Raw genomic sequence first — 27,683 nt, 5'->3', positions numbered from 1 at the left:
GCAGAAACATCTATGATTGAATCAACTCTATCTAATTGGCAATAATATCTCCATGACCCCGACAATGTAATTGTGTAAGGTCAAAGTTCATAATCGAATACATCAGTCTCTATCTCGAACTAGCTCGGAACTGCACCTATCATAGCCCATCAAGTTTCCTGCATTCAACAATTGGCATAGGTAAGTGAGTGGTTCAATGAGGCTGCATAGGACATCGGGTATCGGATGTAGGTCAGCGTTTCCATCAGAGGAATCTAATAGTCCTGGCTGAGATGGTGAGTTATGTAACTCCATTGACACTTGAACTTTGCCATGCGCGCGCAGGGCTGCGCGGTCGATACGGCTCTCCCGGCGGCGCGCACAGCCCGCCGCGGCAGTGGCCAGCTCGCTGCCGTGGCAGAGCCTGTTCGTGTTGCGATGAAGGTATTCTATCTAGCCGTACACCCGTAGCCCGATAGCGGTATGCCTGAGCCGTAAGTAGCGGCGGCCGTGAGCCCCCGTGCACTGTGTGTTAGTGCTACCGCTCGCGCCGTGCTCATTCCGTGCCCCCACACTCACAGATCATCTATATATCGATCACCTCTCGGGCCGCCCACCATTGAGCCTCTTGGAGGTGTCATTCATGCGATCGATTGTTTATCACGCTATTTTTGTCGTTGGAAATCTCTTCAGTCCTAAGCATGCTTGTGCCAAATAGATGTGGATTCTTCTCGTGTAATGTAAAATAACGATTTGTAGATAGATTTGTTACATCATGTATATAATATGGAAGTTCATTATGTAGGCTTGTGACCGAATTCTAAAAGAGTATCATATTTCCTATCTTCACACCCTTTGTGTCTTGTTGTAACATACTTACATACCTATCCACAAACCAAATTAAATTATAAATATTTAAATGAAATAACTCTTGTTCTCAAAATAGACGATGTATCTGGCGTCCATATTGGCTCCTCTTGTTTTCATTTCCCCTGAGAAATTTATGTAATCAATTTCCAATTTCACATATTCATACCGTCAATTCCTTTTTTTCAGCAACACAAGGAATTCACGTTAATCTCGTATAATGCTAAAACTACCCAAAGGACTTAAAAAGAAAAAGAAAGGAAAGAAGTCCAAACGAAAGGGTGAAGACGAGTTATTTACTGAAGAAGAATTAGAGAAATACAGAAGAGAGCATCAACAACAGCAGGCCGCTGCTGGTGAAGGCTCAGCCAAGGGAAATGAAGAGTGGTCCAAGTTCCAGGACTTGACCAAGGGAGTCGACTCAGTCTTAAAGCAGACTCAGGGAGATCTTGATCGAATCAAATCAACATCTTTCTTCCAACGCGTCCCTACAGGACCCAAAGACGTCGATAGATCTGGCAAAGAGAGAGAGGGCAAGAAGGCAGAGAGTCCTAAAAAGCCAGTAGTTGAGATCACTGAAGCTGACTTCCCTCAATTAGTAGCCGCTGCTGCAGCTGAAGCAGACGAGGACCGCTCGGAGTACGGCGCCACTGACGAAGAATCAGAAGAAGACGACCAGGACGATATCTTTGACACCTCCTACGTTGATGCAGTAGAAAGAGGAGAGGTAAAACTTGCCTACGTTCCAGACTCACCGGAGGAACCAGATGATGATATTTTTGACACTTCACATGTTGATGCTATAATCAAAGGACACGACGGAAAGAGCACCAAAGGAAAGGACGGTAAAAAATCATTAGATATCGGAGTTGCTGTCGAAGTTCTAACAGGGCGAATAAATAATGTTGTTATCACTTCTAAACGGTCAAAGAGGGTTATACCTGGAGATCTTCTACTAGAAAGCACTGATAGTGATACTAAGCCAGTCGTCTCCAAACTTCCAAGTCCGACGGTAGAAAAAAGTATTCTTGACGCAGACGAAGATTTGCCAATTGGTGAACCTATTGACTTAAGTGTATCACTGCACACTTCATTAATTCAACAAAATAAACCTTCTGAAGAAAATTTTAACAATTTCGAAGACGAGAGCAATAGCAAAGTTAATGACGACGAAGAAGACGATGAATTCACACAACTAGCTACTGAATCATTAGAAGTAAGTGGAGAAGTTATTAAACTTAAAGAGGAAGAAATAAAAGTTGAGCCAGTTATTCAAGACTCTTGGTCCGCATTCGAAGCAGACAAAAACGCATCCGTTTTTGCGGAAGGTATCGTTGAAGATCAAATTGATGTCCTTGACCCGTACCTTGATGGTGACGATCCGTTTGATACAAGTTTCGCTGATGAAATAATTCCACCTCTAAATTTGAGTCAGGTTGCGAAACAAACCGTTATATTAGAAGACGACGACGATTTCGATCCAAGGGCTGAAGAAATTCATAGCAGGCTCAACAACAGAAGGAAATCGTCAGTTCGCATACATTTAACTGATCCCTCCGGAATAAGGGAATCGATTACTTCAGACGACGTCGTTGTGAAAGAAACTCCATTATATCACGATCTTTTGGGTGGTAGTTGTACTGATCTAACTCAGCTAGGTGATTCTCCGATAGATCCGGTTGATATTAACGCCGAAGGCGATATTGACCCATTTGATACATCTATCGTTGATAAAATAGTTGCACCTGGAAAAGTTGAATTGAAACTTTTAGAAAAAGAACTTATCGAAGAACAAAAACCTGTATATCGGGTTCCCAGTGATCCTGATTTTGATCCGAGAGCCGAAGAATCTTCACCCAAAGTTGAAAGAAGAGCTTCTAGGCCTGAAAATCTTGTTGTGAGTAAAAGTGTTGTTTTTGACGTCGACGGTGAACCAGAACAAAGTTTAGACATTAAAGTAAAACAACAAAAACCAGTTACGCCATATTACACAAGAGAGGTGTCCATCACAGAAGACCTCAACGAGGAAGCTGAAGATATCTTTCCGGAAACTTTAACGAGAACTCGGTCCGACGAAGACTTGGCACCAAAAGCAACTCAGCAGACAAAGCGGCGCCATTCAGAGTTCGCGCAGCCAAAACAAGCCAACGTTACCTTGAGAGCAAGTGAACTTTTGGAAATCGGCCAAACAAATATCTCAACTAAGGTTCTCACTCCCTGCGCACCCCAGCCTAGCAAAGAACAAGAGGAAGATCAAGACTTTGATCCATTCGACACATCCTTTGCTGCACAGATAGCACCCAGCAAAATCGAATTGAGATTATTGGCAAAGGAATTTTCGTGTGAAGAGACAAAAGTTGAAACAGAACTGGACCTCCTTGAACCCCACGACGATATCTTTCAAGTAAAGGCTCTTACTCCAGAACCTACCGCGTCAACTAAAGTACCAGAAGAAGATATCGATCCTTTTGATACTTCGTTCGCTACAGACCTTCAGCCAGGACCAACTGAGCTCAAATTATTAGAGTCTGAATTTCTAAAGTAAAATAGTATAAATACACTTCACCACAATGGCGTTCAATCCATTCTTAAGTATGGGTGAGCCAGCAGCAGCGGCCCCGGTTACTCCTGAGGCGCTCAATCCTTTCATGATGGGGGACGCAGATCCTGGAGCGTTTGGTGGAGCTGAGGATTTCACAGGCGACAATCCATTCGCTGCAAGTAACCCGTTCTCAGATTTTGGTGGAGGAGCATTTGAACCACCAGCAGGTGACACTGTGCCAGTTGATATATTCGGTAATGGCTCGCCAGCCCCCCCTGCTGCAGCAGCAGGCCCGTTTGATGGATTCATGAGTGCAGCTGCCGCTCCTATGGATATATTTGGATCACATGAACCCCCACCTCGCCCACCCAAGCCAACAGAACTAGAATTGGTGAGCACGACCGCTGATCCACCAGAAGAACGCGGACCGCCACGACCACCGCCGCCAGCTCGACCACTCCCACCAGAGACACAAACACTCATCCACAGCGTCACAGGACACATGGAACTAACAACATCGCATCTGTTGGATCGTATTCCACCTACAAGAACGCCTAGTCCAGTTTCACTAAGGGATATTCATTCACCGAGCCCTACACCGGAGCCGGACATAGATGAGCTGCCACCGAGTGAAACATTTGATATTAATTGCAACAAGCCGCAGCGGCCACCGCCGGCCCGCCCGCCGCTGCCCCCGGTAGCCCGGCCGCCCCCACCGCGCCCCGCACCCCCTCCGATACCTCCACCAATCACCAAGCCACAGGTTCCGCCTCCACCACAGCAACACCAGGCAGCAGATGACATAAATTTGTTTGACGCACCAGTTCCAGTCGCAAACAAACCTACAAAAGAAGATATAATGAGTCTTTACTCAGCACCTAAAAAAGAGGCGAAGCCTGTCGACTTTTTAAGCGATGACTTCATGGATGACATTCCTCCAGCTACCAGTGAGCCGCAGCCATCTAAAGCTCTCGTTCAACCAAGCTCAATATTCACCAGCAGTGCGGAGCCAGTTGGCACAATAATTGACCATGTAACGACCACCACATCAGGCGGAGTTACCTCCGAAACGTCACCTACTCCATTGTTCTCACAAAACTCACCAGCAGAACCGTCACTAGTGGAAACAGCGCCAGCATTAGCAATGGATGTTGATTCTGTTGCACCGATGGACTGTACCGAGCCCCCAACAGAGGTGCCCACGGCAGTTACATCTCCGTTTGCTGAAAACGATTTCGAAACGCACAAGATAGATGAAGATATGAAAAATCCATTTGAGGACTCCTCCGCTGGATTTGATACGGCTAATGTAGCTGCTGCACCAGAAAAAGCAGCACCATTTCAGGACAATTCAGCTGATAACTTCGGTTCCACTCAGCCAACTAATATCTTTGGCGTGCCTCAAGATAACGCCTTCGCAGAGTCCGATGGGTTCGGAGAAGAAGATGATACTTTTGACACAATGCAAACAGGTGGATTCGGAGCCCAATCAAGTCCTTTCGCAGCCAGTAATGCCTTTGAATCAAGTCAAACGGATTTCTTTGGTGCAAATACCGCTAGTCAGGTACCAGCATCTACAGCAGATTGGGGCGCCACACCAGAGCCGATGGCGCATGATGCGCGTCCCTTCCCTGAATCTCAGGATGCTTTTGATGCCTTCTCCGCCAAGTTTGATAACACAACTGCTAATCACGTCTCATCAGGTAATTTATTGACATCAATTTATAATCATTAGTAAGTTGTTGATGGGTGCTTAGCGGCTTGAATATATTGTAACGTTCACTTCAATTTTAGGTGCTTGGGGAGACGATAGCAGCGCAGAAATACCGGCATCTGGTTTCGATGCTGATGGTGATAGCGATCCATTCCTGGCCATGAGCGCCCCGCCGCCGCCACCAGCCGCCACGCCTCGCCTCCAAAGCCAAGGATCTCAAGATTCTGGTGATGACAACTTCTCACTGTTTATCAGGTAAGACTTTGATCAAATATTACTAATACTTGCCATGGTAGATGTGGGTTTTGACTTGCGCTTATAAAAGCATCAACTGATTCTTCTTCTAAACTGTCGATTTCTGTTTGCAGACCGAAAGAAATTGATATCGGAGGTACAGGAGCAGCAGTCCCGGCCCTGGCGCCGCCGCCTCGCCCTCAGGCTCTGCCGGAGTCTCCAAGAGCCAATCCATTCGACAAGAGCGCTGAACAGCAGCAGCTGCGCTTTGAAGCTCCACAAGGTAAATAAGAATAAGTTCATTTATTTTAACAACAAAAAGTGTACGCAGAGCTTCCTCTATTCCATCCAGCGTGAGTCTATAAATAGAGTTCTATTATAATTATATATCAGAGCAGAGTTTACTTAATTTTGAAGTAAAACTTTTTAATGAATTACACAGAAACGCGAGAACGTTCGGGAAGCCAGGGTTCAGGAGGGGAAACACCACCGACACCGCTGTTCGATGACGACATATCGCAGCCTCTTGAAGACTTCCCCCGAACCAAATACCTGGGGCCTGGCTGGGAAATGCATCTGCGACAGCCGAATAAGAAGAAAATTACTGGTCAAAGGTATAAATAATAATTTAATAGATAATAATGTATAAGTAGAGAGTAGGTATTTATTTTCTTAACAGAATGGGTCCCTGTTATTAAACGCAATGTCTCATTCCAGATTCTGGAAGAAAGTGTTCGTCCGGCTAACATTCCAAGGAGACAACCCAGTGGTTCAGTTGTTAAACACTCCAAATGACAAGGAGCCCTTCCAAGAATTGCCTCTTCAGGCATGTTATTCAGTCTCTGAAGTTGGGGCCCAACAGTTTGACCAATTTGGCAAGATCTTTACTGTCAAACTGCAGTATGTCTTCTACAAAGAGCGGCCCGGAGTCAGGTAAATTGAATATTTAACTAATCTTCATGATGAGTAATGTTTGGAATATCATAATTCTAATATTATAATCTGTATTTCAAAGGCCGGGCCAAGTGACTAAAGCAGGGCGTATAACAGACAAGCTATCACAGTTTGCAGCATATGCCATTCAAGGGGACTACCAAGGAGTTAAAGAGTTTGGAAGTGATTTGCGGAAGCTTGGTCTGCCTGTTGAACATGCTCCTCAGGTAATAGGATATCACTACTCACAATTTATTAATCAATCAAGGGCATTTACCAAAAACATGGTTAAATTCTTACCATCTTGCATCTCAATATATGCCACTATTTATTTTAACACAAAGCATCTCAGAGAATGCAACGCTCTACTCACCGCCCAAATATTTCTGCACATTTCAGGTATCACAACTATTCAAGATCGGCTCTCTGAACTACGAAGATGTGAAACAATTCTCATACTGCATCGAAGAGGCGCTGTTCCGGCTTCCAGCTCATCGTGATCGCGCCCTCACCTATAAAATGGAAGAGGTCAGTAGAAAATTAATATCATTACTTATACTGACTAGGGTTGATTTTGGTTAGTGTGGTAAAAGGATAAGTGAGATAAGGAAGGAGTCAGTCTAGTGTCAATCGCTGGCCACTGGCGCCGCCGTGGGTGAACTCGGACAAACAAAAGCTTTTTGGGCACCGCCCCCTAATGACTCTCCTTAATGTTATCAAATTGGTGTTCTTTGTTTCCTTTATTGATTTGATGTTTTTTCTCGTTCAAGGTTCAAATAACTGCCGTTGATGAGCTGTACGTGGAACAGGATTACGATGGAGCAGTCCAAAAACAAATTGCTAGAGTCAGGTTATTCTTCCTCGGGTTCTTGAGTGGTATGTACAAACTATGAACAATATTTACATTAAGTACTCTCTTTTAATTTTGTCTAGTACTTGATTTCATATACAATACGAGTACATACATCTATTTTCCAAGGTATGCCTGACGTGGAAATGGGAGTTAACGACCTCCGAAGGCAGGGTAAAGAGGTGGTGGGACGCCATGATATCATACCGGTTGTGACTGAGGAATGGATCCGAGTTGAAGACACCGAGTTCCACGCCTGCGTACAGCCAGAGGAGTTCACTAAATGCCAGATCATAAAGTAAGAGATAAAAATATTAAACCAATAGTGATCCTTCCATAAGTAACACACTATCAGACGAAACATAAGTACTCAAATGCTATCAAAGTAGTGTTCTTACTACAGTTTAATTCCACAGGTTCAAGCCTCCTGATGCGTGCTACATCGAACTGATGAGGTTCCGTGTTCGCCCACCGAAAAATCGTGAACTGCCTTTACAGTTGAAAGCAGTTTGGTGTGTCACTGGAAATAAGGTGAGATACATAAGGATTTAAGACGTGTGCTATTATGCTTAGATACTGAACGAAATACCTAAGCACCTATGTACGTAACTATACTAGTGTATGACACTGTATATTTTCTGTTTTCAGGTGGAGCTACGAGCTGACGTCTTGGTTCCTGGTTTTGCATCCCGGAAATTGGGGCAGATTCCTTGTGAGGACGTATGCATTCGGTTCCCCATCCCCGAGTGTTGGATCTACTTGTTCAGAGTCGAGAAACACTTCCGTTATGGCTCGGTTAAGTCTGCTCACAGGTAAATATAAATGATTCTGGGTACTTTGGCTTTTGCACTGTTAATAATCTTAACTTTCCTTTAAACGTGGAAAATTTACCCAATTTTTATTTTTAGACGTACCGGAAAGATCAAGGGCATAGAACGGTTCCTTGGGGCGGTCGATACTCTATCTGAGTCCCTGATTGAAGTAACGTCAGGACAGGCCAAGTACGAGCATCAGCATCGAGCCATCGTCTGGCGGATGCCAAGGCTACCTAAGGAAGGCCAAGGTGAGTCAATAAAACCACTTATACTGTACAAGAAAGATTTGTTAAACTTTGTCAGAAGCCTGCCGATATTGCAAAAAGAAGCTAAATCATATATTTTTTCAATTACAGGTGCATACACAACCCACAATTTGGTCTGCCGTATGGCTCTGACCTCTTACGACCAAATACCTCAGGAGCTGGCCAAATTTGCCTACGTGGAGTTCACAATGCCAGCGACTCAAGTGAGCCACATGACGGTGCGTTCGGTGTCTCTACAGAACTACGACTCTGACCCGCCGGAGAAATACGTGCGGTATCTAGCCAGGCACGAGTACATGTGAGTATCTTTGTTGTTTTAAGGAATTTGAAAAATTCTTTAATATTAAGAACAACTTGAACTTAAATTTAACAATGCTAAAAAGCTTGCTCCAGTAGTCCAATACATTACAATAGTTTGTCTATATATTTTTTGGAGTGAAGTAAAACTTCTAAAACTAGTGATCAGAGTTTATTCAGATGGCCCCAAAGTTAATAGTTTTTTAAAGTAATTCTTAAAGTAACTTTTAGACTTTAAACCATTTACTAAAAGGTAAATATTTTGTTCCAGTGTCGGCATTGAGCGTACATCAGGGCAGGATGCTCCAGCCTACGCTCTGGTGACCAAGATCGAGCCGAAGCCCGAGCCCCCTCCACCGGCGGCACCTGTGGTGCCGCAACCACCTTCCTCTGACTCGGACTCTGATTAGACACTACAAAAGGTTTCTTTACTATCATCTTAACCGGCTGAGACCCAGAGATCAAAAATTTGTCTGCAAACATAACTTTGTCTAAACCCTGTTGTCGGTCTCCACATTATGTCATCATATGAGGTATCTGGGTCTCTAGACGATAAATGATGTAGGTATTTGCATAGGGTATTTTGGATTTTGCTATAAAGTATTAAGTAGGAGAGAGAAGGAGAAAGCTTATAGGAAGGGTACAGAAATCATGAATTTCAACACTTCATTTATAAATAACTTTGTTACGTTACATTTGAATATTTGTTACATGAAGCATTTTGTATAATAAACATTACCTAGTAAAATTAAGATATTGTTGAAGTTTGCTCTGATATTGTTTTTTAATCGTCAATATGTGTCAATACAGGCTTTTATAAACGCTATACCAATCTTTAGTTTATGAAACGATGATGAGAAGTAGTAATCACTTTATATCTTTCATGTTACAGTGACATATCTGCATGGTTAATGAATGTAATTTATGACAATGATTTAGAATGTATTAAATGAAGGAAAGCCTTTAATATATAGATAGCTTGAAGTGTGTACATAAATAATATCATTTATGAGAGTAGGGTTGTAAACGGAAGGCATACGGACACGTACCACCGTATCACATAGATAATTTCATAAAATATATACTTTAGATATATAACTTGATATCTGATGAACATTTTTGGAAAGTTTCAGTAGGAAAAATAGAAGTTATAAAAAGAAAGTATATTTACGTAACTATCTATAAATTACTCAAATATATTACAGAAAATGATCAAAGCACTTGTTCACTAGGTTGTATATTAGCTTAAATAAAGAATCTATATATTTGTTTATGACATATTGGATTGGATGTTGGTCAAAATCGTACGATTGACAATAGGAATATTAATAGTTAAATACATTAATGTTTATTCATATGTATAATTAATTATATTATGTATACTTAATGTTCGACGAAAATGTCCAGTACTATGCTTATTCGTAGACTTAGAAACTGCGCCTAAAAATTCAGTCTAACTTATTGAACCAGAATATTTAAATTTAGACTGAATTTTGGTCTATCATTGAAGGTGAATTATTTGTAGACGGATCACATTGACATGCTATGTTATTGTAGGTTGACCCATTAACCAGCAAAACGTGATATACATAGGTATAATTACCTAAGTTCAACTTAGTTTTAATTATAAATAGCAAGATAAGCAATAAATTTACCATCATCACATACAATCACATATTTACTAAACTAACCAAGATTATATCTGTCTATATGTGGCTGTTGTACTGTAAATTAATACCTAAGTTCGGTTATCTTCAGTAAAAAATAAGCACAAACATATTTAGTTCACGTTAGATTTCACTGTATATTCAAAAGGTTAAATGAAATTATAGTTTCATCCATATGATAGTTTTTTTAATGCTGTAGTGACCACTACTATAAATACACATATATATTAAATCATGGACGTTATACATTATGTTTATCTGTAAAATTTACCAATTATTTGAACTATCATTCGATTAGTGTTCTTTGTATAAACTTTGTGGGGCGTACATTTTTGTGGACGTATAAATTTAAAAGTTAGTAACTTATACGAGAAATGAAATAATGTGAAATGAAATCGTATGAAATAATCGAGCTATAAACTTCCTGAGTGTATTATTCTTGTTAGAATGACCACAAAGTGTGAGATAATAGAACACTATTGCTAGTATTAATTAAGAGTTGCTATCAACCTTTAGCATCATATTATAGTAAACGTTGCGAGGTGACCTATATACGCTGTTCCAATATATTGTACCTACAGATGGACCCTACGTTCTGTTATGAATAAAAATATAATGATCGTCACTTGTGTTTCTTTAGAACCCTGAAATTAGCCTAATACCATTATGTAATATATTATCATAAGTAGGTGTTCCGATAAATAAAACCCAGAGATATGTCAACCACTTGATTAGGTACTTGTCTGTGGTTTACTTGTATAAGATTAAACCCTTTAACTCTAATGTCGTTAAAGAAAGTAAGTTTCCGTGAAAAGGAAAAAAAAAGACAAAAAAAAAAAGACAGTAAGTATGTACTTGCGTTCAAATAAATATTAGCAAAATAATAATGATTGATGAAAAAGAATTTAAAATCAAGTCAACGAAGTAAGTACAAGTGCTACACAGTACAGTACAATTAGAATCGAATAATAACAACGTTATTAAAAGTTACCCTTACCCGTTGACCTAACTACACTCTGACCTCTGACATCATACCAAAGTTTTACTCTAACAGTTCATGCCAGGAATTCTAAAAATATTTTTGATTTCAATTTGTCGTTTTACCAACCCATTCTTTATATTTTTTATAATTATTTATACTAATAAAATTATTGTAATAATATGATTATGTTATTTTATAAGAATCATAATTATGTATACCCACTTCAATTTCATAAGTCTCTATCAATACACATGGCAAGAGGTGGACATTTCCGACAGGCTCTCAGTCGCTGGCTCACAAGTCGAACCATTTGTTGCACGGCGCGCATGCGTGGAGCCACCACGCATGCGCGGCGAGCGACGTCGATGGCGACCACCGCGGGGCGGTAGCAAGAGCGGGAACCCTTCAGTGCGTTCACCTGCCCTGACTCCGCTCCACCACGACTTGCCTGATACTATTTTCGAGATCCTGAATCGATAATCAAACGGACCATATCGGTGGTTACCAACCATTGCTTGGTTTGTCGCGATTGAAGGTTCTGTGCGTGAAGGTGCGAGAGTTGTACGGTGAATATAGGTCAGGATTCACGCTGGAGTGAAGTCTTTAGAGCAATGAACGGAAAGGAGGAAAGCTTCAAGTAAGTACATGTTCATGTTTTTCTGTCACCATTTAGTTTTGTTACTACATTCTGGGAGTAGGTTTGGGAGGAACTGTGTTAAACGCGAGGAAGAGGTTAGCTCTCTGCATGTTCATTTACATTTATCACCTAACCTTCCTATCATTACGATTAAATATTAAAAAGCTTAAGCAGTACTTATCATTGAATACGTTTAGTTAACTATTAGGTACCAAAATTTGCATTATCTAACTTTTAAAAACATATGTACAAGAAAATAAGTCCGTCCCATGTTACCTAATTTAAATTATTCATACTTTATGATTCTGTGTTCAAAGGGATCCACATGACATAGAATCATGTTATGTACTCGTGTGTATAACTGCATTTAAGTTTTGTAAATAACGAGTCTTATTTGAACAGATACGATATTCAATAATAATTTATTGACTTTTATGACAAATAAAGAATCAAATTGTTGGAAATTCCTTGTGCATATTTAATAGAAACGTGCCAACCATGTCATGCAATGAAGTCAAAGTAATATGCATACAACGAGGTATACTAAATATACATAACTTTAACTAGTTAGGTATATGCTATTTTATACATGTCTGAAAATTTATAAAGACTTGTATGCACGGGATCGTGATCTATAAAAAATATCATATAACATAACATAATTTAAAAATACAATATAAATGAAAAAAAAGTTCCTCCAACTAATATTGTACATAAACTGTATTTTTACACAGGTGTCAACGAAACCCTGCCAATCACAGAGTACATGCTGCCAATTTTGAATTCTGTTAATTTGACTACTTTATACTTTCAATGGACTTAACTTGAGGATTCTTTCAAATCTCAATACAACTACGTAGGTACTTATTTTTAATTGATTTGTAGTTTACTTTCCAATCAATTAGAAAGTTTTAATTATGTGTATTGGTTCAAAAATTGACTGATACTACAATATTTTATTAAAGGTAGGGTATAATTATGTTAGATAACCAATCTACCAATGTTTTTTTAGATGACATTGTTATAAGTCAGAATACTTTGTACTATTACAATAAGTTATGTTTTAGTAATACAAATTAAATCGATTGGTATAATTTTGTCAAAAGTTAGTCTTACAAAGTCAGTTTTTTTCGGCATAGACCTAGGCATCATAAGTCACCAAGATTCACTTTGGGTCGATGAGCCAGCGGAGTAAGTAAGTAAGTAAGGCATAATAAAATAACAAAGAAAAAAAGTTGGTTAAATTATTCTTGGTACGAACAGATATTTAGTTAAGTATAACATAAGTCAATAACCCCGATTTCGTGACCAGAATTTTGCGTGACCTTTATAATTTAGAAAAGTTTCGCCAATTTGAATATCACTGAACTTAGCAGCTTCGTTAGCCATGAACTTTTTCTTAATATGAAATTTGTCGCGGTGAAGTTCACATTAATAAAGAAAATAATATGTCTGCCATAACTTAGCCGAAAGAAGCTGTACGACACAGCTTGAACGGCTGATCATATTTGATGAAATATAAAAAGCTAAGAACACTCTCTGTCACGCCATCTAAAAACTTCTTAAAACGTAATGAAAATTGGTCTATCCATCTATGTTTCCACTCGCAGACACACCTCTGCCCAGTGCTCACCCCGCTATGAAGTAAAAAGACCCATTATTGTTCCATATGAAAAACCCATTCGAAATCAAAAGAATGTAGGTTACACTGTGACTTGTACCGTGTGACGGTGACAGTAATCAAACGAAGCGGAAATTTAGCGAACAGACACAGTCGCAGCTAGGTCACGGGGTTGAACCTAAGCAATAAAGGGCACACACAATCCGGGTTGGCATTTCAAGGGTGCAGTAAAACAATTTTATTAAGACGCAGCCTTTCGCATTTCCTTGCGTGCTCTTAGCAGAATACAAATCGACTGTTAGATCTTGCTTGCTGGAATATATTATGTATGGGAACATGCGTTAAGAGATAGGTTTATTGGGGATATGGATCTTCGCTTATCGCAAATTAGCATTGCAAAGTAAAATAATGATCATTTATGAAGTAGTGTCAATGCACTATTCTTTAAAAAATGCTAAACTAAATTGCAATTTTCTCTATTTATTGGTTTCGTTTGCTCGTAAAAAATGTCTTTATAATGTGTCATAATTAAAAGTTTAGAATAGTTGAAGCGATTCGTTCACGAGAAAGCTATTTGACCTAGTAGGGAGAAAAGTTAATTGCAATCCCAGTTCTGACCTTCCATTTATAATTATGGGGCAATCGGGCAACGTGGGGCTTCTAGTAGGCACGTTACTATACCTACTACCGCCATCTTATGAAGTCCCTTTCCTTATTTAACATAGATGTTACATTTTCTATCGTTGCATATTCATTTCTAACTTTACTATCCGTTTAAAATAAAATAATTATGCATTTTAAATCATGTTTTGTTAGAATTGATCAATTATTAGGTAGGTATATTGTATGCGTCGCGTAGAACGAAGTAGAAATGATGCGTGATCGAGACAAAACTTCGATCACACGCCTCATGTACAAATGGGTTCTTTGAAATGTTACTACCCATCACATTTGAATAAAATTATACACCGCAAATCTCTTAGAGCTTCATTACTAGCTAATCACTTCTGAGTAATTCTGACCAAACCCTATAGGGTTGGCATACTTACAGCCAGTTCATCAGCCTATTGTGTTATTCCCTTTAGTACGTGCAAAGCACAGATATAGAAGTAAAAGTTAGATATAAACTAGGTACAAATGTATACTTAAATAACTTACCGATAACACCTTCAGGAGTGCACGTCCACAGAAGATGAGGACCTCAGCGTAACAGCGGCGGCATGGAGCAGGCGGGCCCGGGCGGAGGGGCGGCCGCGGGGACCTCGGGGGCGGCAACAGGGGCGTCGGGGGCGGTAACTGGGGCCTCGGGGGCTCCAGCAGGCGAGGGGGCGGCCGCCGGGGGCACCAGCCCTCGCCAGCCGCGCCGCGGACCAGCCCCCTTCGCCTCCTTCGACCACGACGTCTCTGACGAGGTGAGACCTGATGTATGTATCGCTCTCCTATTCTCTTCTCTTTCTACAACCTGATTTTGAAGCTTTATTACTGATGATGGAAATGTTGTTGGTTACAGTCGAGCCCCGAGTCGAAGTTGACGTTCCAGTTGCCGGAGATCCGCGAGGATCTGTCGCCGTCGAGCGCGTACGGGCCGGGGGCAGTGGGGCGGGCGCGCTCGGCCTCCACCCCGGCCGTGGGCGCGCTGCAGCCCGCGCCGCGCATCGACATCTCCCGCGCCTCCTCTTCCTCACACCACGACTCTAGAGATAGCTCTCCAGAGATGGCGCTGTTCGCCGGCACCGGCGGCGACGAGTCCCGCGCGCACCTCGAGCTGGCCTTCCGAGAGGACGGAGCTCTAGATCTGCGCTCGTCGACTGAGGAGCTAGCCTTCCTCGAGGGCAGCGACCCCGCGCCGCCCCCGCCCGCGCGCCCCGCCGCCCCCGCGCCCGACGCGCGCCGCCACTCGCGCAAGGACAGCCAGGGCTCCGAGGCCGCGCTGCTCGGCGTGGGACGCACCTCGCGCCTCAGCTCCGTCGGCTCGCAATGCTCCGCCTACAGCCACACGTCACGGGTCTCCCGGCTGTCAGTCGTCTCCGGCATGAGTCGCTCGCCGTCGCCGCATAAGATGCTGCTCGAAACCTCCTTCTGTGGACCGAAACCCATAGAGAACGATCCGGAAATCTGTGCGGCGGCTGTGGAGGAGTGCATGCTAGAGATTGCTAAGTTATCGGCGGAGCTGCCTGCCGAGAAACCTCCGCACGATGTTCGCGCCGAGGTGACAGTCGAGACGCGCCCCGCCCCGCGCCCCGCCACCGCCCCCGCTATCGTCCCTGTGCCGGTTATCGCACCCGAAGCACCGATCATTGCCGTACAACCCACCACTGACGAAGATAAACTAGTGAAGGAGACGAGAAATAGAGCGAGAGCGGAGGAAAGGCGAGCCAGATCCAGGGAGCGAAGAGACGACTCGTATGACAAGCCTGAAGTGTTCCGCAGCAAGAACAAAAACAAGAACATTATCAGGATAAAGCTGCGGCCGGATGATGAAGACGATGAGGAGGAGGAGGAAGTGGTTAGTGTTAAAGAAGACACGAGTGTGGCTATCAAGCCAGTGTCCTTAGAGCTGCGTGCGGAGGGCCGCGGGCGGGAGTCCCGGACGCCGTCGCCAGCGCCGGGGCAGGTATCGCGAAAGTCATCTTTCTGCTCTCTATTCAAGTCGAAGGAGACTATAGCCAGTCCTGAGTCGCCGGCGGGCGCGCTGCGACGGAAGAAGAGTTTGAACGAGGGTCGCTCGCGCAGCAAGAGCCGGGACCGGTCAGCCACGCGAGGGTCAGTCATGTCGTTGTTCCGCACACCACGGCGCTCGGCCGCCCCCTCCCCCGCGCCCTCGTCCCGTGCCGCCTCACCCCCCATCCCCCCTGCAGTGCCCCCGCGCGCTGACGCCGCACACCTCAAGTACTACGAAGATACTAGCGACGGCGTCATACACATCCCTCTCCGCACGCCGCCCGATGAACAACCCGGAGGTTCTGGCATTTCTGCTGTGACCACCACTACCACTGCATCAGTTCCATCCACCAACGGAGCAATAACTACCAAGCCCCTCACGCGCACAGTCTTGCCCGATGGAAGCATCATCATCCCGCTACACTCACCCACGGAGAAGACGGTACCGACCATAGTATCGGCGGATATCGAGACAGTGCCAACCAAATCTCCACCTGCTGTGACTTCGGTCACGATTCCTATGGCTGAGACGCCGAAGTTGGAGAAGAGGAAAGAAATAGAATGTGTAGAAAAAGAGGCGGTAATCTTAGACTCGACTAGCGACTCTGAAGCGGGGCGGGCGCGGCGAGAGCGACTCGTCTTCACTACACACGTCGGCAGTCGCGACCAGGTGTTCAGCACACAGTTCAGCATCACGAAAACGCCGAGCGTTACGAGCGAAATGTCAGCTGCTTTCCCGAGCATCAGCAGCGAACTATCCGGAGGGGCGGAGACGCAGATACTTCGAGACACGCATATTGCGACGGTGGAGCCCCCTCCCCGGTCACCCCTGGTCCTGTCTCCGTCGCCTTCAGCCAGCATCGGCCGGCGCGACCCCAGCCTCGACTCTGTTACCGTTCAGCCGCGATTAGAAGAGATGCGAGTAGACTCGTCAGAATCAGAACCTAGTTCGGAAGCCGGTGGAGGACGGCGTGGACCAATCAGCGACCTGTTATCTGCAGGCGGAAGCGAAGATGCGGAAAAGCGAGGATTGGTTCTAGGACAGGAATCCTTTGAGGAGGAACTGCCGTATGTTCCAACAACTCTTCCTTTAGAGCGATCAGTGGCGTTACCGATGGTGCCGGTGCGAGATCGGGGCGGCGTCAGCGTGGCTCGAGTCGAGCGGCCTCGTCCGTGCGCTCCTACTCCTTCCGGGCCTCCACGTGCTCCCCATCCTGCAGTAGCCACTCCACCAGCCGATAAGATCAAGATAAGTCTCCCAAGAAGACCTCGAGCGGCATCAGCCTCAGCCCCTCCAAAGGCTGAGAGAGCGCGAACGCGGAGCGGTAGTGGCGCTGGCTGGATCGACTTCGAAGAGGTTCCTGAAAAGAGGAAACAGCCGAAGCGTATCCAGACGCTGCCGGCGGCGGCCACGGCGGCGGACGTGGTCTACAGTTACGTGGAGCCGGAGCACTGCCGCTGCGAGTGCCACGCCACGGCTGTGAGGAGAGATGATGAGCAGCCACTACTAAGGGACCCCTCGCATCCTGATGCTACGAGGTAGGCAACTTTTCACTACTGACGTAGTAGATATAGTTTTGATATCATTTTGGGCAGAACAACTCCATTTTAGAAGTAGCACTTTATTGGACAAAGGCCTCTCCCTAGAGCACCACAACACTCAGTTCTCAGCCATCATCATCAAAGCAATAACCTGTCTAAGGTAGAGCGTATCTCGTTATGTTTGACTGTTAGTCACCACTCTTGAGAATCTAACCATTTCTAATCTAGTACGTAACCTACTTAATCGAAAGGAAACTAACAACTATTTCACAACACATATGTGTGAAAAGTTTTAATTGGCTATGTATTATTAATCGTAATTTCTTATGTAATTATAATATTTAGCTGTAAGTTTTCCTCTGAATAAATAAATAATAAATATTCTCCCGTATTCCAGTCCGCAGTCACCGGAGTGCAGCGGCTCCCACGTGACCATGAGTGTGCACATCGCGAGGCCCTTCACCGCAGACCTGGACTTGCACCATGATCAGCCAGTGTTTGATGCGGTAAGTTAATTCTATAGGTACCCTGTATTTGGAATGATGTGAACGCAGTTGTTTTAGATTTGGCGCCCAACATGGGACCACTTAATAGATTATTTATTTTATGCTGTTGACAGTTGAACTTCCGATAATTACAGAGGGCAGTAATTGTATAGTAGACTGAGTACCTACACGTATCACCATAAAAACGTTAGAACTAATTCTCAAAACCATAATTACCTATCTATGAACTTTTATTTCCTACCCAGGAGGCCAGTGGCAGTTCCAGAAGGCACTGACATTCGCCTCACGACGCCACTAGTTAGACAGCGGATGCCGTGAAGACCAGAACATCACACATCCAACCACTGTAGATACCTTGTCTAGTCCAACTTCGCTCATTGTACCTACTATACCTGATACTACTTGAATACCTGAAAAATTGCGTTAGCGACTGGCTTTGGAGAGTAAACCTGAATTGTGGGACTAAATGTTTGTTGTTTTCAGCCATGCATTGATGGTCTCAGTTGTGGGCAATGAGAGCATACCTGCAGATTTAATAGCAATAATGAAGAAGTAATTCTCATTGCTCTCTTTACCTCGATATTGAGATGACGAATACTCTACAATCTCTACATGAATGAGCATTTGGTCTACAAAGCCAGGAGGGCCACTCTATACTGACGAAAAACGAACGAAAGAGAGCTGTCGCAATAAGCGTGTTTAATACAACGACAAAGAGTCGTGGCTCGCGCAGCAGCGATGCTAAACTTAGTTTTTTGTCATAATAGAGTGACCCCCGGTAACGGCCGATCCCTGGTAAACGCGACCGTCCTGTCGCAATATAATAAAATTTAATATTTTATAATATCTCTATTGATCGGACCGAGATGTTATCATGTTTTGATAATAGTAAATTTACCCCGTTCATTAATTATTGTAAAGTAAATGAGACGTCGTTTTATATTTCTCCTTTTAGCCATCGTTGATCTTTGCATTTTTGATGTTTATTGAATTGTTCGAAGTGTGTGGAGGATAAATAAATATCACTACGATGTAATATAGTGTTGAGTGAAGGGCCTTGGGCCTTAGCCTTATGCTGAATGTTACAAATAAGTATATCCTATTAATTATTATATCATACGACGAAATCTCCAAAGCTTTCACCTGAGATGGCTGTATGAAAGTGATCCTTATTGCGTAGTTTTAAAAAACATTTTTACTTAATCCTATTTTTTAAACAAGATCTTGTTCTAACGATTTTTCCCAAATTCTTTTTTTATTAAGTATTCTATGTTGTTGATACGTGAGTTTTTAAGAGTTATGTATACCTATTTAATCAAAAACGTTCATAGTTTTTAAATGTAGACTTACTTTTCACACGAAAGTTACTTGGTATAAGCTAGATTGTATCTAACTTTGCCTAAATGTTGATGAGTTTGATGAGAAATTTAATGTACCTACCTACCGATAGGTAACAATATCCTTCATAAAAAAGTTATAGAAAGTAATTTTCGTGTGACAAGTATATTAATTTTTGAGTGAGTATAAAAGCTGGATAGCCACTTGACACAAAACGAAATGCATTTAAAACTATCTTGATGTTTTCACTATACCTACTAAAGATTCGAAGCTCTCTATACAGGCAAATCATCTTATTTGTACTTATCTATTTGTAATCCAACTATTTAACACGAATTTTTGAATTATCTTGTTTAACTTAGAAAATTAAAATTTATTATAGTTTGGCAACGACTTTACGTAGTCATTTTTTAAGTATGTTAGCTTAAAAAATATGGGATTGAATAGAGCTTAGGTACCTGTTGTTTCGGCTACAAATTAGATGATTTACTTTGATTCGATTTGTGAAATCAAAACTAGAAGACTTCACTGCGTTTTATACCTACGTATACGTATGTATTTTCTTTGTTAAACAGGACAGGGTGGCATTTTATCAGTAGTCTAGCAATATAAATGAAAGTCTATGAGCCCGATCCAGATTGAATTTTTATGAATTTCAATTTGTTTGTCCCCGAGTCTGTCGGGTTCATCGACTAGCTTCGGTTGGGAGTTGGGACACTGATAAATTACCACCCCACCTATCTGTTTGCAAGTAACTTGACTTTGTACTTGTGATTTCCTCTTCGTTGTTATGCAAAAGCTTATTAGCGAATATATAATTACTTATATTAGTTGACTTTATGGATGCAATAATAAAATATGTATGTAAAGATAAAGAAATTCTATCAGATTAGGCAAAAGTCTGAATTATACAGAAATATATAAGTTTTTGCTTTCAAGAGAATCATTGCATTTTATTTCATAAATATTGTAGAGAAAGGAAACCAACAACTATTTATAAATAAAACAATATTTATTTACTTTCATTACACAGCGGCTTTTCGTACAAATATTGAGATGGATCACTGACTGACGCTCCACTTATTATATAAATGCAAGTTTTTAATATATAAAAAAAGGATTCTCTTACATGTTACCCTCGAAATCGAATAATTTAATTGTTCACAGAGAGAAATTTAAACACAGCATACACAAGAATAACCTCCCAGTTATGTCCAATGCAAAATACACACCCGATTTTCAACCGAGCTAAGCATAGATCACATTGTTACTAAGAGGCTATTCCAGTGACTATGTTTGAGGGTGGGGACGGGTCGTTTACTTGAAGATCTTTCCTTGGTTGAACTTGCGCCCCTGCTTGTCGGTGCCGGACCATGAGAAGTAGTCTTGGACTAGTTTCTTGGTCTCCTCGCTCTTGGGGTCCAGTTTCTTCCAGTCGTAGGATTCGTAGTCAATCTGGAATGGATTTAAGAAGAGGGTATTAGTTATTTGGGATCGTTGAGTTTCTATTGATGATGTGAAGAGGAAATAAATATATTAGATACATTTAGAAAATACTAACGGTAAGACTTGATGGTGCGTGCTAGTTAATTGGCAACAAGATTATTCGTTTTCTGTATTGTATTTATTATTCTTAATATTCATTACATCTGTTCATATGTATTCGCAACAACCACCTCATTATCGCCCCACGGAAGTGCGGAAAGTTAAAGTTGGGAATAATTAATAAAAAAAATATTATTATTTCACATGTCCGCCTAATCTACAAGGTTTTGTGGTCATGTAAAATAGGCAAGCTGTAAGAGGATTACTCGGCTTGCAATACATCATCATTTTGTTCGGAGTTCGGTATGAAATATTAACGAAAAAGTAGCGGTGAATGCATTTTAAGTTTTAAGGCGCCCAGGTAGACCTGGACAGTTTTTTGCCGGATTGGCGTCAGGTGGTCTATAACAGACCACCAGCCCAGCAATGGGACACTATTATGTGTGTTATTTCGCCATTTATAAATAAATGATGTCAGTATGTACCTGCCAGTCAGGCGACAGCGGGAAGGCGAGCTCCTGGCCGCGCCACACCCACACGCCGCTGATGGTGGAGTCGTTGTCGCCGCCGAACAGGCACACCGACGCGAACGCCTGCTTGCGCATCTTGTCTAGACGCTGGAACATTCCTGGGGGGGGGGGGGATGGATATTGTTATTCAAGATACAACACAATACTCTTTATTTGCACCAAAACACAAAAAAAAAACATAAATAAAACAGAACAAAAAGGCGGCCTTATTGCTTTTAGAAATCCCTACCAGACAACTAATATACGAAGATAAGATTTATATTTTTAGCACTTGCGTAACGGATAAGGCCTCGTCCTCTTATAGGAGTGGTAAAGTGTTGAAATCCTGTCATGTGCCAATGAATTCTGTTCAATAATTTTAAGGAATTTATGTACAATCATGTCACATGCTCTTACGGTGAAGGAAAGCTTTGTGAGAAAAACTGCACATGTCTAGATTTAACCCTACCCCTAAGTGCATTGTAATAATTCCGAAATGGCAATACGGCTCGCGACCTATCACTTTACATCAAATGTATGGGGTACTGTGAAAAGTATGTGGCTCAATGGTGAGTCATCATCTTCATCTCTCATTACTTTTTGGTGGATACAGTCGTGAGCATAATTATGTATGTAAGTTAACAAACCTGTGATAAGGTTGCAGCTCATGAACACCTTGCTCAGCTCCTGCGGGTACTTGTACTCGGCGTACCAGATGGAGTAGTGTTCGGGGTCGAACTTGGTCCAGAAGTACGGGATGGAGACCGCCTCATCCTCGTTGGAGTACGAGCGCTTGAAGTCGTCCATGTTGAAGGTTCTGGTGGGATGGGATGGTTGATTAGTGAAATTACTTTATTGAATGGGAATGTAACTTTTCCGATATTGTGAACTAACCATCTCAGCATTTTTAAGATATTGCAAGATTTATAAAAGTGCAAGGTGATATTGGCATCGGCATTTTCAAGATCTTGGGGATTAGATTTTTATAAAAACGCAAGGTGATTCATTACGACAGCTAAATGGAAAATGAAACACTTATTTTCTTGGAATTCATTAGTTACGGAACTTTTGTTAATAACTAGGCATACAAGTATCTATGTATCTATCATATTAACACTAAATAACATACTACAAACTAGCAAATAAATGTTACATGTTAAATGAAACTCACCCCTTGGGCATGGAGTCGAAGGGGTCCTTAGACTCCTTGGGCTTCTCATCAAGGTCATCAACCTCTTCGGGGGCGGGCTTCTCCTTCTTAGCCTGCTCCTTCTTGGGCTGTTCCTTCTTCTCTACCTTTTTGTCCTTCTTGCCGCCATCCTGGTGAGGATGGGGAGAAGGTTAGATGTTTGAATCACTGATTTTGCAGGGTAAAATTTTGAATAAAGGCATGGTTGTTTAGGAATCTTACCTTGGGGCCATTTTTCTAAGAACAAGCAGCATGTAAGAAAATGAGTTTTAGATATTTGTATTTAAACTGTTCAACATATAAATAAGCGCCAAAATTTTACTTTTCTGGGCTTATCTCTACCAGACTGGCTGATGATGAGTCATCATCATTGATGACTAACGATATACCCTGCCCACATAAAGTACGTATTTATGAAATCAGTAGTCATGCCTTCTGGGCCGCCAGCATATTATTTCATTTAGAAAATGATTACCCTCACTAGTGGTCATAGAGGCAGCTACCACTGAAGTATTTTGCCACAGCAGAAGCGGGAACTAAACCACCTATTGATACGATCCGGACACTGTGACTTCAGTGGCGGGATGGACTTTACCTTCGATACCCACAGTTTTTTTTAAATTATTTATGCTATTTATAGCATAAATAGTCACTACTTATAAGTAGTCATACTATTTACTGCCACCAAGTTGATGAATAGTATCACGTCATCACCAGCCATACCTTCTATTCTATTCTATTCTATTCTCATAGGGGGTGAAGTTCCTGTACGTGGCTCTCTCGAGTGGAACCTTTGTACATATCCCCTTGATTTCAGCTCAGCCAGCCTAGCTCCCGAGTAAACTGGAGTAGCAGGCCTGGGTGTTGTAATAGCTGAGGTAGGCGCTCTGTTGGTCCAAGAATAGATAATCTTGTTTCTGTAGTAGGTGGACAAGCTAACAAAATATGTTCAACCGTCTCATCTACTTCTTTACATGTCCTACATAAGGGACTAGTTGAGTTACCTATGGTATATAAGTGTTTATTCACGCAACAATGTCCTGTTATTAATCCTACCATTAATGATATATTACTACGGGACAGGTTGAGTAAGTAGCGTGTAAGTTTATGGTTGTATGATACAATAAACGCTTTACTTTGTCTGCAATCTACACGATTTATCCACTCCTGATTGTGTTCAGATAGTGTTTTATCGGTGAGACATTGCCTTATTGCCTTTGATGACAAACTAATAAATGGTTCTGGCCCTATTGGTAGGGTATTTGATCCCATTCTTGCTAGTCGGTCAGCCTCGCAATTTCCTATGTTGTCGTTATGACTTTTAATCCATTGTACTGTTACATTATTTGAAATGCTTAGGTTTTCAAGTGTTCTGTGACATTCTAAAATTAATTTAGATTTTGTTACAGTTCTGCCTAAGGCACCTAAAATTGCCATACTGTCTGTGTAGAAGCAGATATTGCAATTTTTTGTGTCTTTTATTTGTGTAGCTCCGTCAAGTAGGCTGGCAGCTTCTGCCTGAAAAACAGTAGCTTTGTTCCCGAAGCTGACAGAGTATTGTAAATTAAGTTCCGGGCAGAAGACACCTCCACCGCTGCCCTTCTTGTTCTTGGCTCCGTCAATGTAGATATTGATGTCGTAATTGTTTTCGTCTGATGTGCCACACTGATCTCGCTGGATAGTGTAGCTTCGGTTGAAGATAAACGTCTTTATAGTAGTGTCGCTGCATTCAGTGGACCCGGGAGCCGACAACTTGGCAATGTCAAGTATGCGACTGTGTCCCTGTGCAGTAGTATTCGTTGACCATAGTCCCATGTTACTTAGCCTTATCGCCGCCGCTTTAGCTTCCTGCTTGATGATAATATCGAGTGGTGGAAGTCCTAGAATTATTTCTACGCCAGCCATACCTTCTTGGCAGCAAGCTCCTGGTACTTCTTGGCATCGTACACGGGGGTGGCGGCGCACAGCGTGACCGCGCCCACCACGGCGGAGACCTGGGGCTGGTTGGCGATGGTGAGGAACCAGCGGGTCACGTTGACCAGAGAGGAACGGATGGAGGGCTCGAGGACGTGCTGGAATTGAGAACGGTGGAGGGTTAGTTTTGTACCAAATGGCGATACTCAATTATAATAATCTTTTGCCAGAAATGCAGATGACAGAGGCAGTAGGTAAACGGTTTGAGATTTTCCTAACTATAACCTTTACTTAGTGTACAGAAAGGTTTCAAAAGTGTACTATGTGTACAGAAAGGTTTCAAAAGTGTACTATGTGTACACTTTTGAAGGTGGTGCTTGAAACTATTCATAAGGCTTTGATGCCTGCTTTCCTGTTGAGAAACATTTACTCCATATAATTAAATGAATAACATAGATTTTAAGTTCAAGATTGGTCATGTGGGATGTAAACCAAATATTTCATTTATGTTAGAGGCTCATGAATCTTTAACATACATAAAAGTCAGCAAATATTTTTCCTCTCAGGAAAAGCTTCCTTTCCTTGGAAGCTCAGAATATGTATCACATTATCCTCACCTGGTAAGCGTGCAGCAGAGTGGTGAAGACCACGATGTCAGCCAGCGTCACTCGCTCCGTGACCAGGAAGGTGCGGGTCTGGAGACGGGCGTCCAGCACTTGGAGAGCGGCCAGCAGGTCGTTCTTTGCACGCTCTACGTTCTGTTCAGGAGAAGATGGAATTTTTAGTTAGACTTGAGTGAAATAGAGAATTACTGAGTTTTAAAGAGGCTAATTTATAACTGCCTTTTATGCAGATGTAAAATGCTGTTTCATTAAACATAGGCCCCTTCTCATGACTGCAGGGATAATTTAAGTAACCATTCTCATGATAGGTTCATACTACGTAAAGTAAATTTTTTTACGTTATATGCCTTCAAGAGCATAAAAAACCTCCACTCCTTCAAGAGTTGTTGTAGGTAGAGAATGGATCAGAAAGTCCAATAACAGAATGTTATGGTGTTGAATATTGTTGAGTCTATGCCGAGCTGAGTCAAATATCAACTAACTAACCATTTACATCTTATTATATTGCTTCTTGGAAGGATCCAGGCTTAGGCAGCTAACAGTTATAAGTTATGAAAATGTACTCACGACTTTGTTGAACTGCATGATGCCGAGGTAAGGGAACACCCAGGCGCAGGAGGCGGGGAGCACCTCACTGTCAGCCCACGACGCCCACTGCCACACCTGCGCCTGTGTCGGCAGGTCACCTCCGCGGAGAGCCGCGTTCGACACTGGAATTGGGGATGAGGTTAAGGTTTAGATTATTTTGTAGATGTAGCTCCAGTTTCTTACTTGAATTGGTCTAACAAAAGACTGGAAAAGTTGGAATATTTATAAGGAGGCCTATGGTAGGGCAGTGGCATTTGTGAGCGATGTAGGTGTGAGATGTGAATTGCAAAGTTTTAAAAGTTTGGTATTTCTTTTGTAAAGAACACTGTTTACAAAATAAATAATTGTTAGGTTTAAAGCAACTGATAGGTCCAGAATATTACCTGTTCAGAGAATGATTCTGTCAGACTATCTGGTAACTGTATTATTTAGGGTCACATACCCGTAGTGGTCTGGTAACTGTATTATTTAAGACCACTATGGGTATGTGACCCCAAATTGCTATAGCTGCTTTTGTCTCCTGTCTCCTGTGACATCAGCATCTCAGCCATGATTCCTAACTCTGCATGACTATGGAGCTTCTGATTAATTATTGGTGTTTGACTATCATGGGTGCCAAATATTTAATTCTTATATCAGCCACAAAATTGGAAGTATTCTAGACTCATAGAAAATAATATTGAATATTGAGTCCACATCAGTAGACCTATTCACATAAAATGTTAGTCTAAGAACATAATAGGTATATGAGATGATGAAATTGGTTGACATAGGTCAGGACTGCATCTACTTGCAAATCTCTCACTCTAACTTGACTGAACTAGATGTAGATTGTTCTTGAGTTGAGGTACACAAAGAGAAACTTAGTAAAACTCAACAATTTTCAATTTTAAGGTCTTTGTAAATGTAACAGCTGATTCATGATAACCAAGTTCAATGTTAAGATAACAGTGATAAGTTATCTAAAATATCAATAGTAACAATAAATAAAAGTTCCTGAATACAGAACAAGGACACTTTCACACTTCATCACTGCCATATTTTCGGAAATTATGAAAACCGGTTGGGGTGCAAGTTAACCTTATTTTTTTAATTGTCGTGAATTCTTAGGTAAAATTATATGAAAAATATGTTAAATACTCACCGTAGTAAGCGATGGCATTGCTCTCGGTCAACAGAACTTTCCCGTCAGTGCTTTCAAAGGCTGGCACCTAAAATAAATCACAACATTACACGTCACCGAAACAGATCCATATTTGAACTGAAGCACTGAATAATCACTGGTCCCAAGGGGTTGCACTCACTTTTCCAGCGGGGAACTTCTTCAGGAAGGCATCAGACTTGTTGGTCTCGCCGAACACAAAGTTGGGAGCAACTTTTACGTCGGCCCCGGAGTACTTAGCGGCGATTAGCGCCTTGTAAGCACGGAAGTTTTCCGGATAAGTGTAAAGTACCTACGGAAATAAAGGTACACTATGTTAGAAACACTTTTTGTTTATCAGATTTTATTGATTGTTGCACAAATATTTAAACGATTATTTAGATAAATTCAAATGAAAAATTAACCTACCCCGGCCGCCATGGTTGACTTTACAAGAAAGAAGAATTTGACAGCTGTCAAATGTGATCTGTTCATCTGTCTGTATTCAATGTTCAGAATCTTGTTTTGCTAGGACACCATCAAGAGCCCAAACGTTTTTTTCAGGGCATTATTGGATTACATATAAAAATAAAGACTAATTAATAACTAATATTAACCAAAGGACAGTAAGACAGATAATATCGAAAGCATTGGAAATACATTTTTTATTACTCTTGTTAAATTTTTGGGTATTCGAACGTTGTTCCTATTTTTCGTATTTTT

The 27,683-nt window shown here is 41.9% G+C and overlaps 3 protein-coding genes across 4 annotated transcripts; 2 read left to right on the top strand and 1 right to left on the bottom strand.

Annotated features, from left to right (window-relative positions):
• The first annotated feature begins 326 nt into the window (after nt 1-326).
• LOC105380916 (protein stoned-B) lies at nt 327-10,529 on the top strand. Its single transcript, XM_048627302.1, has 16 exons — nt 327-423; nt 1,036-3,387; nt 3,440-5,091; nt 5,183-5,357; nt 5,471-5,619; nt 5,779-5,950; nt 6,054-6,269; nt 6,352-6,496; nt 6,669-6,797; nt 7,040-7,145; nt 7,249-7,417; nt 7,536-7,650; nt 7,768-7,931; nt 8,028-8,182; nt 8,291-8,498; nt 8,769-10,529. Exons 2-16 carry the CDS (start codon nt 1,067-1,069, stop codon nt 8,905-8,907), a joined length of 6,015 nt encoding a protein of 2,004 aa, XP_048483259.1. The 5' UTR covers nt 327-423; nt 1,036-1,066; the 3' UTR covers nt 8,908-10,529.
• Nucleotides 10,530-11,508: 979 nt separating this feature from the next.
• LOC105381805 (serine/arginine repetitive matrix protein 1) lies at nt 11,509-20,413 on the top strand. Of its 2 annotated transcripts, none has more exons than XM_038114340.2 (5): nt 11,509-11,783; nt 14,578-14,816; nt 14,915-17,604; nt 18,005-18,113; nt 18,359-20,413. In XM_038114340.2, exons 2-5 carry the CDS (start codon nt 14,625-14,627, stop codon nt 18,386-18,388), a joined length of 3,021 nt encoding a protein of 1,006 aa, XP_037970268.2. In that variant the 5' UTR covers nt 11,509-11,783; nt 14,578-14,624; the 3' UTR covers nt 18,389-20,413. The 2 variants fall into 2 exon arrangements, with proteins under 2 accessions (XP_037970268.2, XP_037970267.2); XM_038114339.2 differs by having other exon boundaries at nt 14,578-14,828.
• Nucleotides 20,414-20,442: 29 nt separating this feature from the next.
• Nucleotides 20,443-27,469, bottom strand: LOC105380948 (elongation factor 1-gamma). The gene is made up of 10 exons (XM_038113982.2): nt 27,390-27,469; nt 27,124-27,273; nt 26,964-27,030; nt 25,799-25,941; nt 25,226-25,366; nt 24,602-24,766; nt 22,677-22,825; nt 22,153-22,322; nt 21,482-21,624; nt 20,443-20,906 (listed from the first exon to the last, which is right to left on the bottom strand). Exons 1-10 carry the CDS (start codon nt 27,453-27,455, stop codon nt 20,769-20,771), a joined length of 1,332 nt encoding a protein of 443 aa, XP_037969910.2. The 5' UTR covers nt 27,456-27,469; the 3' UTR covers nt 20,443-20,768.
• Nucleotides 27,470-27,683: the final 214 nt, after the last annotated feature.

The sequence above is a fragment of the Plutella xylostella genome, chromosome 18 (assembly GCF_932276165.1).
Source record: "Plutella xylostella chromosome 18, ilPluXylo3.1, whole genome shotgun sequence".
Taxonomy (NCBI): Eukaryota; Metazoa; Arthropoda; class Insecta; order Lepidoptera; family Plutellidae; genus Plutella; species Plutella xylostella.
This window is presented reverse-complemented; position numbering and strand designations above follow the sequence as displayed.

Bases quoted from the DNA above. Each gene is read 5' to 3' on its own strand.
- LOC105380948 (XM_038113982.2), bottom strand. From the start codon at position 27,455: ATGAACAGATCACATTTGACAGCTGTCAAATTCTTCTTTCTTGTAAAG. The intron at 24,767-25,225 runs GTGAGGATAATG...TCTCAATTCCAG, and splicing joins CTCTGCTGCACGCTTACCAG to CACGTCCTCGAGCCCTCCAT. The intron at 22,826-24,601 runs GTATGGCTGGCG...CATCCTCACCAG, and splicing joins AGGAGCTTGCTGCCAAGAAG to GATGGCGGCAAGAAGGACAA.
- LOC105380916 (XM_048627302.1), top strand. From the start codon at position 1,067: ATGCTAAAACTACCCAAAGGACTTAAAAAGAAAAAGAAAGGAAAGAAG. The intron at 6,270-6,351 runs GTAAATTGAATA...TGTATTTCAAAG, and splicing joins AAAGAGCGGCCCGGAGTCAG to GCCGGGCCAAGTGACTAAAG. The intron at 7,651-7,767 runs GTGAGATACATA...TTCTGTTTTCAG, and splicing joins GGTGTGTCACTGGAAATAAG to GTGGAGCTACGAGCTGACGT.
- LOC105381805 (XM_038114339.2), top strand. From the start codon at position 14,625: ATGGAGCAGGCGGGCCCGGGCGGAGGGGCGGCCGCGGGGACCTCGGGG. The intron at 14,829-14,914 runs GTATGTATCGCT...TGTTGGTTACAG, and splicing joins CTGACGAGGTGAGACCTGAT to TCGAGCCCCGAGTCGAAGTT. The intron at 17,605-18,004 runs GTAGGCAACTTT...CCCGTATTCCAG, and splicing joins TCGCATCCTGATGCTACGAG to TCCGCAGTCACCGGAGTGCA.